Genomic DNA, 14,185 nt, shown 5'->3' on the forward strand with positions numbered 1-14,185 from the left:
GGGGGGGGGATGGGGCTGGCAGTGCACGAGGGGGGAGGAGAGGGGAGGAAGAGGGAACTGGCAGTGCAGAGCGGGGGGGGGGGATGGGGCTGGCAGTGCACGGGGGGGAGGAGAGGGGAGGAAGAGGGAACTGGCAGTGCAGAGCGGGGGGGGGATGGGGCTGGCACTGCACGGGGGGGGAGGAGAGGGGAGGAAGAGGGAACTGGCAGTACAGAGCGGGGGGGGGGATGGGGCTGGCAGTGCACGAGGGGGAGGAGAGGGGAGTAAGATGGAGCTGGCAGTGCAGAGCGGTGGGGGGAGGATGAAGCCGGCAGTGCGGGAGGGGAGAGAAAGCGGCCAAGGCGCTGTAGGGGGAAGTCTATGGTGGTGTATGGGGAGTGGGCGGGGGGACAGTGACTCGGACTAGCCGGCGGACTCCGTTATTACGCATGCGCCGTTCCTATCGCTGATTCCGCCAGCATCCCGTCATGCCCCGCGGGGCAGCCGAGACGTAGCCTCCCAGCCAGCTCGGACGCTAGAGCGGCAGCAGCAGGCCGAGGAGGCTGATCATGGCCGAGAAGAAGCCGCCCGTGGACCTGGGGCTCCTGGAGGAGGATGACGAGTTCGAGGAGTTCCCGACGGAAGGTGACGGCGGCGGCCTGGGCTGGCGGGCGGTGGGGACGCCCGTGTGGCTGGGCTGCGCGAGCGGGGCCAGGCCTCGGCTCTGACCTCCCCACAGCTGCCGGGTCTTAGTCCGCGAGGGATGGGGCGAGCTCTCCCCTCCCCTCCCCTCCCCGTGGCGCCGAGCCGGGCCTATGGGCCAAGCCGTTCGTGCGGGCTGCCCCAGTCACCACACCGAGCCATGTGCCGTAAGGGGGTCGCGCCGTGTGCGGGTCGAGCAGTGGGCGTCTCTCGCCGAGAGCCTTGCCACAGCCTGCGGCTTTCCGCGCGTCGTGGAGACGTCCAGTTGCAGCAAAAAAAGAAAAACAACAACAACTTGTTAGTGGCCAACTTCTTAACCGGAATCACTCTCTGTGATCTCGGGCTAATCTGCCTGTCATGCTTAGGGGCCAGTTTATTCTGCCAAATCCTAAACCAGTACCACAATACTGTCTGTGCATGTTAAACTCTGAAAAAACTAGTCTTTGCTTATGAATATTTTAAGCTTATTAGGGAATAACACAAGACACACCTGTCATGCATGCAGCTGTATTTGGTGAAAGGTGTTCCTGAGCATGCACTTGCATTTTCTCTAATCAGAAAGGGTGGCTATCATGGTCAATTTATATTTAATAAACTTTGTTGCTGAAGAAATTCATCAACATTCCAAATAGTCAGAGATCCTCAGGGTTACATCAGAGATATGAAGAACATAGGGAAAGGGGGAAATAATATATTGGTAGTAAACTTACAGTTGTTGTGAAGAATGCCCATTTTTTCACAGAGGCAAAAATCGGAGTAATTTAGCAGTCCCGCGCTGCGCCCCCCCCCCCTCCCCAGCAGGTACTGAAAGATGTAGAAGCAAGTGATGTAATGATTAGTCTTTCTCTGTATTTTTAATCCAGTCTATAATAGCTGCAAAGTAAATCTTTCAAATGCTCATCTTAATTAATTAGCCTCTTAGAGTTGGTAGGGGAACTCCCACCTTTTCATGTTCTCTGTATGTATATATATCTCCTCACTATATGTTCCATCTGATGAAGTGGGCTGTAGCCCACGAAAGCTTATGCTCAAATAAATTTGTTAGTCTCTAAGGTGCCACAAGTACTCCTGTTCTTTTTTCTCATTCCTGCGCACAAGTCACAAGCTAGGGCACTATAACCTTTCTTTCTGTTTTTTTTTTTTTTTTTTTTAGTTTTTGCTACAACTGCCCCTGTATACCTGAACTAATTCATGTTGCTGGACTTCATTAGAACTGCTTGATTTTGCATTCATGCACAAAATGATTAAGAACAAATACTAAGAAAAATTTCCTAATTCCAGACAAACCAGATTAATAAATGTGAGGAAGGGAATGAGGGATGTAAAATGGGGTAATGTGGGAAGGTAATAAAAGGACTCAATTACAGTAGTGGATAGCAGCTTTATCCTAAAGACTAAATCTTCACACACAAATTCTACAGCTTTTTTGATAGTTACAAAGCTAGTGAATAAAGGGAATACATGTTCTTTCTGGATTTTACTAAAACATTTTATATGTGCAAAGACACAGAATTATAAATAAGGAACTTTCCCTTACAGTCTTGTAAATAAAAATGTCCTACCCTAGATTTAATCTTGGAAGACTTCAGAATAGGGCATGATTGTCAATTTCCTTCAAGCCCTTAAAAGCTTTAGTGGTTAAAGGGATGGCTTGTATTAGTAAATGAAGGGAATTGCTGATGGAGTAGGTCAGCGTTTCTCAAACTGGGGTCCACAAGCGTATTCCAAGGGATGCACGGGCCCTGCTGATCAACTTCTCCCCCTCCCTCCCAACGCCTCCTGCACACTGGGGAACAGCTGTTCAGCGGCATTCAGGAGGCACTGGGAGGGAGGGGGAGGAGCGGGGATGGGGCGCTCTCGGGGGACAGGGTGTAATCATGTCCGGGGCCACTGGCCCCGCTGATCAACTCCTCCCTCTCCCTCCCAGTGCCTCCTGCATGCCAGGGAACAGCTGTTCAGTGGCATGCCGGAGGCACTGGGAGGGGGAGGAGCGGGGAGGGGGTGCGCAACATGAAACAAATTAGTTCAGGGACAGGGTGCGCTCAGAGGAGGGGGCGGGGAAGAGGAGGGGCAAGGGTGGGGCGGGAAGAAGTGGGGCAGGGATGGGGTAGAGTGAGGGCAGGGCCAAGAGCTGAGCAGGGGGTTTGGGGGTCCACAATTTTTAAAATAAAAATGGGGGCCCTCAGGTTACTAAAAATTAAGAACCGCTGGTGTAGATCATGGTGGGTAGGGATGTTCACAGTATTTGCTATGCTATCTTATCTTCCTCGTACTTGACGTAGCTTTATGAGTTACAGATGTATCAAATAAGCTTTGTCAAATATAGTATTTCCAGTTAGAAAGAGAAACATGTTATTGTAATTGTTGTATTAACTGGTTAGATGAACTGAGAAGATAATAGAAGGCTTGTTTAGAGAAAACATCTGGGAGGGAAAAAGGCTTCTTACTACTTGATCTCTCCCTCCCCTGTTAAATGTGAATTAAATGACTCGGGATGGTGGGGAATCTATGCACTATAAATATTGAACTGGACAAATATGGCCACTAAAAATGAATGTTTCAGATTTTATTTCTAAAAATCTCAAACCACACCCTCACACAGGGAGAAAACTAGGATTTGGTGGACCTTTCTGAATACTTGAGTTTTCCTATATCTCTGCAATAACCTCAACTGACCTTCCTTGAAATCTTCTTTAACTGCCACAGTAGAAAAAAAACCAGATATCAGAACCTGGCTCTGATAAATTTGAGAAAACAATATAATGGAAAAATCAAAACATCACAAATGTCAGAATGAGGGTGGGTATTTGGGCACTGCATTGGCCTTCTTAGATTATGGTAATATACCTATAAACCAAATGAGGTGAAATCCTCTTACTGAATGTGGATATACTAACATCCTAAGTTTTAAGAAATTCTGAAAATGTTTCATACAGGACATTAATATTTTTATCAAAAAAGTAACTCCAGACTCTCCTTCAGTTTGTGATTGAAGTTTGATGTAGATGTTAACTATTGAAATATTTTTAAAAATCATTCTTTATATTATATGTGTCTGCTGATTAAGCATTAAAGGCTTCTTGATGTAGCTTACAAAAAAACCCCAACCTATAAAGCAGTCATTAAACCTTCTAGTAAGATCATATCATAAAGAATATTCAGAACTACTATTTGAGTATTTTCTTTTTATTGCTTAATCAAAAATAATTGGATAAATATTTGATTATAAAAACTTTTACTAAAATTATCTCAAACTGTGAATCTTCCAGGTTATACTACTTCTCTATGCAGCAGTACATGTTAGAGTTCTGTTACGTCTGATACAGGGAAATTAGGTAATGCAAACTTGTGTTAAAGCATAACAAAAATTACATTACACAAGCATTCTTTACTTCTTTAATTCCTACTTCAACTCAGTTTCAAGAAATAATTATACCAAATTTTTAAGTATCTGAAACAGATGTGTTCTAGAGTGTTTCATTTCAAGTTTAGTATGGTATAATGTGAATTGGTCACTTTTGACTTCTGTGATCCTTTTCAGAGGTATAAAATCGTATAGCTTTCGGTATTGTAGAGCTGAGTACAAAAACCTATTTTGTCTTCATTTTTGAAGTGTAGAACACACCACGCAGTGATCAGAATATTAAAATACTTTTCTAAGTCTCCCATCACGACTAGTTTGTCAAAATAGATTTTGTAACTTTAGTTTATAGTAATACTACTTAATGGTAGTCGACTCTCAAACACATTTTTGATACTTCCAAATCCCAGATAATGCTATATCATTTTTTACTTTTATCCAGTCACAGGCATATAATGTAACTGGAATAATAACTTCAATACACAAGCCTAGTATATAGTGTCAACATACAAATAGTTTAAAGTCTTGTAGCTACAGGAATAAGAGCATAATTTAGGCTTTTTTTTTTTATCACTTTCATCTGTTTTTCACCCACTTTAATGTGGAAGACATCTTAGCCCTGCTTCTTGAAGCATGATGCAGGTTTTCATGAGTAAAGAAGTGTCAGTCTGCCTGACAACTATCCTTTTATGGTTGAACCTCTCAGAGCCATTGTGCCTGATTGTATCATCTCAAATCATTTGAGACTCTTGTCACCAATTAATGTAATGCCTGAATTCTGGGTCAATTTTTACCCTACAAAAGCACATTTTTATTTGTTGTGGAATGCGTATGTCTTTGAAATATAAATACAGTAAATGAAATAGTTGATATAATACTATTTTATAGTCTTTGTAAGAACATTAAATTTAAATGTTAAATGCACTGTGTGTAAATAAAAATTAAGTTTATTGTAAGTAGTGCTGAATTAAGGCCCTTTCCTCCCTTGTAACTCAGTTTCATTGTTTGTGAATTGAATGTGATTATCCTAGTGAAAAAGACAATAGAGTAATTAGTTATTTCTTTTGCATTATTCTTAGTAGTAGTAGTATTACCATAGCCCCTAGGAGCCCTATTAATGGACCAGGACCGCATTGTACTAGGCACTGTACAAATACAGTATAAAGCTGGTCCTTGCCTCAAGGGGTTTCTCTCTTCTCTTCCCACCCCTTTTTTTCTTTCTCTAGTTTCTGCGGGGTCTCCAGCCCAGCCCTTCCACATATAAATGATCCATTCTGTGGATTGTGAAGCTAAATCTTAGTCGCTTATCTTCGGCATCAAATTCTTTACACGTGTGGCTGGCTAGGAATGGATACTTCTATTCCTGTGGTTCTCAAATTTTTCCATACTGTGACCATATTACAATAAGAAAAAGTTTCAGGACCTCTCTTTTCCCTATACTCATAAAGAGAGGAAGGGTGATTGCAACCCACCTGGATCTGTTTGTGACCCTCCCACAGTCAGTTTCCTTTTGTTGATGTATATGTACAATGCTACTCTAGTGGTTGCTGGAAAGCTTTGGTTTTTCTGGGTTGGTTAGAAAGCTGATTGTAAATTATGGTGGGACGCAACACCATTCAAAACCATTTGCAGGTTGGGGAGGAGCACTGCAATGTTCTCAAATTTAATATTTTTAAAACTAATATAGCCAGGTAATCTTATAAATCTGTACCATGGGCTCCAAATACCAAAAATATATTCCCTACCATGAGCCTTTTTGGTGCTCCAGGAGAACTTGCTTCACATGCAGTGCTTTGCTACTTTTCTGTATTAATAAGAGGACCAAAACCAGTTTCCAAGTGCAAGACTAGGTGACACTTCTGCCTATCATCAGTGTTGCAATACTGGGCAAAGCTTGCAATTTACTTTTCTGGTTATCTTTACTTCTGCAGCTGTAGAATAACACAAAATTTTGCCTATATGAAAAATAGAACTGGTAGCTTTAAAGGTGAGGGGAAGGATTAAAAATAATGTGAAGCTACTTATTGTATTAACTATAGTTGCATACCCTTCTTGTTTTAGTTTCAGATTTTCTACTACATAAGTTACTTGTAATTTCAGTATTTTGTATAAGAAGAAATGGAAGGTCTAAGTGGATTGAGTAAAGGAGTTTTTTTGAGTTTTCTTGGCAATAAAAGCACTCAACATTTAAAGTTAATATTTTCATGCAACCCTGAGGAATTGCAGACTTTCTAAAAGTCTTTAGACATATTAATGGAAACCAGGTAACATGTTACCTTCTATATTTGTGCTATATTGTTACAGATCTTCTATGAGTGATCTTTTTTTAATTAATATTCTCATTATGGACAAATAATCCTGGAATCCAAAACATTAATCTTATAGCTATTTATAAAGTTGTATTTTGATTATAATTCAAGAAGTTAGGGTGTTAAATAGCATCTTGTAATGATTTCATTCTTCTAAACACTTTTAATGTGATCAGAACTTTTTTTTTATAAACAGAGGAAATGTTTGGTATTGATGACATTTGTGTATCTAATGGCCAGACCTATTTGCTGACAGTAAATGTTACCAAAGCAGTACAACATAAAATATTTAGACTTTGTCTGTTTTCTGTCCTTAGACTGGGCTGGTTTAGATGAAGATGAGGATGCACATGTCTGGGAAGACAATTGGGATGATGACAATGTAGAAGATGACTTCTCCAATCAGTTAAGGTAATCTTGGAGTTTAATTTACAGTTAGAAGTTGAACATAAAACTTTCAGTCTGTAGTTTTTAGTTGGGTGGAATCTGTGACTTTAAAAAATGTTCAGTTTAAAAAAAAATTATTTTTGAAAGAAAAACGTGAGCAAATCTCTACTTAACTGCCCCAAAGAGTTTTTTAAAAGCAGCATTTGCTGTCATAACCCAACAAGCCTTACTACTGGTGACCAGCCTCTGTACTTTAGTGTCAATTCTATAAACACTGAAATAACCCTCAGTTACCTCTCAGTGTGTGTGTGATGATTGGAGTGGGGCAGGAAACAGCTTTCTCATCCTGTAAAATTTTACAGGATTTCAAAAACTTTCCATCCTGAATTGAGAAACCTTTCTAGACAAAAGCCTTGTCAATACTGAGAAGTTCCCACAAAAAGTTTCCTTGTAATGAGGAGTTGTCTTCCAGCAAAGAGCCATTAAGTGAAGCAATTCCCGGCTAGTTCTACTGGCAGTCATAGACTTTATTACAGGGGGGGAAATTACCGAAGTAAAATTTTAAAATATAAAAATATCTATGGGCAGGAGCTGAGCACTTCTAATCCAGTTGTTTAACCCTCCTTTCTGTAGGTCACTTAGTTTCAGTTAATCTTTTACTGATGCCTAATTATAATTTAAGGAGTTTGAATCATCAATACAAACTTGTGCTTTATCACTAATCCCTCCATACATTGTACACATAACAAAATATCTGTAATGTAGCCTGATTTGAAACAGTTACTAGACTGACTCCCTTGTTTTAGACACAAGGTTAAGGTGACCCTCAGGTAGTGGGTGTCAATGTAAATCCTGTTTGTGTAATTGCTTATTGTCAAGTTGAAAAGTAGTTTCAAGTTAATTGCAGGTCTTAAATATATTACAACTCTAAAGACAGTGTGTGTCAACAGTATTACAGGAATCCTCAAAGTGTGGCAGAAATTTCTGTATGAGAAGTTCAATACATGACACTTTGGACTGTGAAAACTACACCTTAATTACATCTTATAGTAAAGTATTCATAATCTGTCCTCATCTCTGTATTTAAATTAAAGACTCCAGTCTGAGGTTGGAACAGCATTCCTCTACCACAATCCACTGACTATCCCTGTTATGTTTAAGCCATCCTGAAATACAACTGACTTGAGTGTCCTAAAAATAAATCTTACATTTTAGTAATGAAAATCCATCCTTGCTCCTGGGTTGGGTCAACAAAGATTGAGTGATTCATTCTGTGTATTCAGATAATCTCCTTATCTAAACTATCACAATTATTCATCAGTCAAAACAAATTGGGTGGAAGTTATGCCTGTTTAATAACTGCAGAATCAGAACTTTTGTGTTCATTTGGGCTCTGATTCAGAGTATAAACACACACCTAATTTTAAGCATGTATAATCCTATTGAAGTCAGTGGGACTACGTACAAGATTAAGGACCTTTTATATATTAGGAATCAAAGATGCTATACTGATGAACACAGTGTCAAAACTTGTTACGTTTTTGCTTTGCAAAAATAATTTTAGCTTTGTTCCTAGATGGTTGGCCTTCTTTTAAAATAAATAAATAATTTAAAAAAATCTGTTCTGGTAACAGTTAATTGTGCATAAGGAAATCTGGTGAAAGGTTTCACATGGGTAACTCATGTACTGTATTATCATTTCTAATGAAGTTTTATAGACTTAAAAATGGGGTGAAAGAAAGCACTTCCCTGATTTAATCAATAAGGAGTGAGGACCATAATTAAACAAGCCTTTGAATTTTTATCTGGGTTTCATATCCATGTTGAAAAGAGTGACTAAACTGAAATCTAGAAGGAATGTAAAGGAAGTGAGGCCAAATGTGAATTATTACTCTTTTTATTTGTCCTTTTGTATCAAAAGTGACAGTAGCATATTAGTATTTAATGTTTTCTTACCAGATAATATTTAGGTTCTTGATTAACATTTGTCATGGTTTAAAGAGCTTTGCAATTATCTGACAGTATTTTATTGTGCCTCAATCATACTTCTGGTTCTTATTTTTATACAGAGCTGAACTAGAAAAACATGGATACAAGATGGAGACCTCATAGTTTTCAGTGAAGATGGAATAATCTAAAATTGAACTGTAGATTGAATTGTTGAAAAAAGAAGACAGGCTGGGACATGAGATGATACATTCAATCCATTATCAGTTTGCATTGATTTATTTTGGTTTTGTATAAATAATAAAAATTTTAATCTAAACCCTTTTATATTTCCAGTATTTTTTCAGCTTCTGTTTTATTGATGAGATATTTAAAAAAAAAAATCAATCTTTATGTGGTTTGTGCAGCTGTGTTCATGGTTTCTTATATGAGGTTACTGATAATCTTTAAATAGCTGAAGCCTATCCCATTAAAATCAGTAGGAACAAAATAAGCATCAGTAAGAACAGAATTGAAAAATAGCAGACCCTTTGTCTTGGGTAGATGTAGACAAGATGCAAATGCAAGACGGAAATGCATTTAAAATTTCTGTGATTCCACCAAAATGTAACTAAAATATATGAAAGCAATGTGTGTGGGCAGGGGGAATGAATACAGGATAGATTAACAAATATTAATCTGTTAAAATATTTTAAGATTAATTTAAAAACATGTAATGTTTCTTTAGTTAATATGCTGGCGAGAGCTAGTTTGATAGCCCTGCAAAATAAAGGCCTCTGCTAATCTTAGAGGTAAGAACAATACAGAAAACCGAAGTGCACACTCCTCCAGCCCTGTTAGAGAGAGGACTTTTCTAGAGATCCTGTGAAGCAGTGACTGTGAAAAAGATTTGGGATCATGGTGGATAATCAGCTGAACATGAACTCCCAGTGTGATACAGTAGCCAAAAGGGCGAATGTGGTCCTCGGATGCATAAATTGGGAAATCTTAAGTAGTGGAGAAGTTATTTTACCTCTTTATTGGTCACTGGTGTGACCTGCTGCTAGAATACTGTGTCCAGTTCTGGTACAACAATTAAGAAGGATGTTGATAAATTGGAGAGGGTTCAGAAAAGAGTTATGAAAACGATTAAAAGATTAGAAAACCTGCCTATAGTAATAGACTCAAGAAGCTCAATCTATTTAGTTTAACAAAGTAAAGTGGTGTCTTGATCACAGTCTGTAAGTAGCTACATGGGAAACAGATATTTGATATTGGCCTCTTCAGTGTAGCAGACAAAGGTTTAGCATGATCCAGTGTTAAACAAGGTTTGGAGATCTCAGCCTGCTTAGTACCATGGCAAACACACCATTAAAAATCCATTTAACCTTTTATTAAAGATGCAGAAAAGGAGGAAAAACCATTAAAACATTTAAAATCTACAGTATAAAATAAGGCCTTCATTTTAACAACATTCCTTGTTCCCTTTACCTGGAGAGTTTTAAGAAGGAAAAAAGTCCTCATTTGACAGTCCCTTAGTTGAGACGAGCTGGAGCTATCGTTGTGGCTGATGTTACAGTCCAATCCAACTTCATCTCAGGTGGTGGTTGGGATTCAGCAGGAGCTGCTAGAGGTGGCCATGTCATCCGGGTCCTGCTCTGGTCAGTATATCTATCAGGATCAGGATTACCAAGGTCCAGATCCCAGGAAACAGTGGGGGCGGCAGCCATGATGGTGAAGCTCACTTCAGTAGCCTCCATCTGTTCTTCTGTCCTTCCCCCCCCCCCCCCCCTCTCCAAGTCTCTCACTTTAAGGACCCAAAAAGGGAATGATGGGTGGAATCGCCCATCCCCTCATTATTTTGTCTACCAATTAGGCGCACCAATTCTGTTTCAGTAATTTCTGGTTCTCCTTTTCTGTTTTTACCAAGAATGATTTCCACATAGTCCTTGAATGACAGCAGCATGGCTTTTTTGTCTGGATTAATTTAGTCCCCCTGTCTGGTTCTCTTGCACCTGTTTATAACATTAATTATTGAAAACAACTTGACCTATTTTCCATTAACATTTGTTACTGTAACTTCTTGTAACATTGTATGAACTTTCACATACTTTTTACAATTAAGCTCACCATCAGGGTAAATTTGTAGGCCCAATTATTACAACAGAGGTTAGGGGAAGGGGAGGGGAGACAGATCTGATGAGGAGCCAGTGTCCAGAGGGAGAACCAGGACTGGCTGGGAAAAGAGACTGGGATGATGAGCGTGGGGGAGGACACAGTGGATGAGGAGCCCAGGGAAATTGAGATTGGGAGTCTGGGTGTGTGTGCATGTGAATGGAGGCCAGGGGGAGGGGGAGAGAGAGACAGGAGAGGAGGAACTGGGACTGACTGGGCAAGAAAACTGGGAACAAGGACTTGGGAATTAGGGGGGGTGTAACTGGTGATAGCTGGGCAAGGAGACTGGGAGTCGAGGTGACTGGGACTGGTTTGGTGAGTGCAAGGGGGAGAGACTGGGAATGACAAGGATTGAGATGATAAACCTGAGGAGTGGAGACTGGTGCTGGCTAGGTGAGAATGGGACTGGGACAAGGAGCCAAGAGCATTGATGATCTGGGACTGGAATGGGACAGGTTGGAGGGTTCTGAGCAGAATCAATCAAGCTTGGGATGGACTGGGCAGAAGTCTGTGCCCAGTTAAGAACATCCCTTCAGTCTCACCATTCCTTTGCTGTCAGCAAATATCTGTGAAACCCACTGACAATGTGTATGCCTCATCCCTGTCTAGTGCTGGTTCACATAGAGGATGATAACCTACTACTGCTATGTTACTCCGTTAGCTCAAGCTGTTTGATGGTTTCCAAGGTTCCAGCCCTACTTGATGAATTATGTGGCTGTCAATATGATGTCACATGATGGAATTGTGCTTTTTCAGTTTGCTTTTTCCAAAAAACCTAGATAATTACACACACACACAAACCTGTAAAAAGAACATTATTAAGATTGCAAAGTCAAAACTCAAGTTAAAAAATGCCAAAATTAAAGTTTATGTGCAACTTTAATTCAGCCCCCTTGTATACATGCATTATGATACAGTTTTTAATTACATAGCAAACTATTTTCCCCCCACAAAAGCTCTGCCTTCTTCAGTGAACAGGGTGGATCTGCTCCAGGGATGCATCAGGGTTGTGTCATGAAGACCGTTGCCTGGAGGACCTCTGCTTTACTTACTGCAGAGGTTGGAAGGTACACAGTGAATGAGGCAGGGGATTGCAGGAAGACAATGGATGGTTTTAGGGTTAATGCAGTTGAATGCTACCCTGGATAATTGGTTTATATCCCTGCCTTTGCCACAGAGTTTCTATGCAATACTAGGTAAGCTAATTAAACCAAACTTTTCACAGGTGGTCACTAATTGGATGTGCCTCATTTTCTATCTGCCTTGAGACCCTGAGGTCTGATTTGCAGATGTGCTGAGCACTCACAGCTGCAACTGAAATCATTGGGAGCTGTGGTTTGAACATGTGAAGCGCCATATAATAAGTTCTTGGAAAAATCAGGCCCTGGGCACCTCAGATTTGGCACCCAAAATTAGCAGATACTTTTTGTCCTTCATCTCCATACCTGAATTCTCCATCTGTAAAATGGGGATAATAATATTCCCCGCACCTCACAGGGATGTTGTGAAAATTAATTTATTAATATTCATGAAGCACTCATATGATAGTGATGAATGTCATAGAAAAGCTCATGAGAAAATTAATAATTTTATTTTCAGAGCAGTACAGTAATTAATGCATGGAACCACACACTGATCAGTGAGGAGTAAACAAGCTATTGAATGGCTATTCATCAAATGAGCACAGTCCAGCCTGTGCACTAAATGAGGCAGGTATCTTTGGAAAAAATAGTCTGTGGTCATGTAATTAAGGACTGGACCAAATGCATATGCACAAGGGGGGTGAATTAAGCTTGCATGGGGAACCATAAGTCTGACATTTCCTATGTTTTGAGTATTTGACTTTGCAACCTCAATAATGTTCTTTTAACATAGTTTTATTTGTATGTGTGTGTATAATTATACAAATAAATTAGATTTAGCTCAAGGGTATACAGGGAAAAAGGAAATGAACAGACAGATGCCAATAAAGTTTTTGTGGTGAAAATTTACTGAAGGCTGAATGTTATGTAACATTTCAAGCACTTTCGGATCCTTCAGGGTGAAATGTGTGATATAAATGTAAAATATTTGCAATACACATTGTAGCAAACAAACACATTAAAATCATTTTAAATATTCCAATCTCTCCTCCACTGTCCTTTGTCAGCAGAGAGGCAAGGACAGTGGCTTTGTGTTTCACAAGTAATTGTAATTTAAAACTAATTTCAACAATTCTTGAGTCAGTCATTTGCAACTAGGCTAGGAGGTTAAAGGCAAACTGTCATGTGTTTTAATACTGGTAATAAATAAAGAAATGTGACCTTCCTTTTTTAAAGACTTGAAGCGATACTTTGAGGTATATAGCTCTGATGGGAGGAAAGGCCTTTGCCTAGGAATGCTTTTCATCCTATAGTCCTGCAAATGATTTGTCTCTACTACTCCTTCCCCTCCTTCCCTCTGAGCTTTGCACCTTCTTTCAGACTGCCCCCATGTTTGAAACCATCTTCTCCCTCTTGTCTTCTAGCTCTTTCTCTCCTCCTTAAAATGCACTTTCCCCATAAATCCTTCCTACCTTCTCATAACCCAAAGACCTCTCCACACCCTCGCAGATTTCCTATTCTGCTTGTATATGTTGTAAACTCTTTGGGGGTAGAGGGGGGAGGGATAGTTCAGTGGTTTGAGCATTGGCCTGCTAAACCCAGAGTTGTGAGTTCAATCCTTGAGGGGACCATTTAGGGATTTGGGTATTGGTCCTGCTTTGAGCAGGGGGTTGGACTAGATGACCTCCTGAGGTCCCTTCCAACTCTGATATTCTATGATACAATGCCATAGTCTATGCTGCTTTGTAAAGCACCATGTAAACATGCAGCTGATTTGTAGGGCACATGGCACAATAAGTGATGGGGAAGTGCAGGATGGATTAATATGCTTCAATGGGCTGGCCTACAGCCAGTGTGCAAAGAGGGAAAGTATCACAATAGCAAGTGAATAGATGGGTGTTAAATGCATATAGCATGACAGATAATGACTTATATTTTTTATCGGATCTGCAATGATCTCAAAGTGTCTTATGAAGTGAGGGTCAGAGTTATTCCTATTTTACCTTTGGAATTACTGAGGCACAGAGGTTCAATGACTTACTCCAGGGCATGCAGGGAGCCAGTGGTAGTGCTGGCAATAGAAGTCCTGACCCATGCTCAACCCTTTAGACTTCAGCTGCACCTATTATTTGCTTTACACTGGCAATGTGCTGGATGCTATTCAAAACACAACATCAAAACATTGTCTGCCCTGGAGAGGTCAGAGTCAAAAAGATTTGCAGAGAGCAAGACATAGTGGGGTAAATTTTCACAATTCAGGGATG

General features: G+C 40.2%; 1 protein-coding gene across 1 annotated transcript; it reads left to right on the forward strand.

Annotated features, from left to right (window-relative positions):
- Positions 1–475: 475 nt before the first annotated feature.
- Positions 476–9,004, forward strand: SEM1 (SEM1 26S proteasome subunit). The gene is made up of 3 exons (XM_065399309.1): positions 476–624; positions 6,669–6,762; positions 8,808–9,004. Exons 1-3 carry the CDS (start codon positions 549–551, stop codon positions 8,848–8,850), a joined length of 213 nt encoding a protein of 70 aa, XP_065255381.1. The 5' UTR covers positions 476–548; the 3' UTR covers positions 8,851–9,004.
- The last annotated feature ends 5,181 nt before the right edge of the window (positions 9,005–14,185 follow it).

Source organism: Emys orbicularis, chromosome 2, assembly GCF_028017835.1.
Source record: "Emys orbicularis isolate rEmyOrb1 chromosome 2, rEmyOrb1.hap1, whole genome shotgun sequence".
Taxonomy (NCBI): Eukaryota; Metazoa; Chordata; order Testudines; family Emydidae; genus Emys; species Emys orbicularis.

Excerpts from the sequence above, each read along its gene's own strand:
- SEM1 (XM_065399309.1), top strand. The coding sequence starts at position 549 with ATGGCCGAGAAGAAGCCGCCCGTGGACCTGGGGCTCCTGGAGGAGGAT. Across the intron at positions 625-6,668 it reads CGAGGAGTTCCCGACGGAAG|ACTGGGCTGGTTTAGATGAA; the intron begins GTGACGGCGGCG and ends TTCTGTCCTTAG. Across the intron at positions 6,763-8,807 it reads GACTTCTCCAATCAGTTAAG|AGCTGAACTAGAAAAACATG; the intron begins GTAATCTTGGAG and ends ATTTTTATACAG.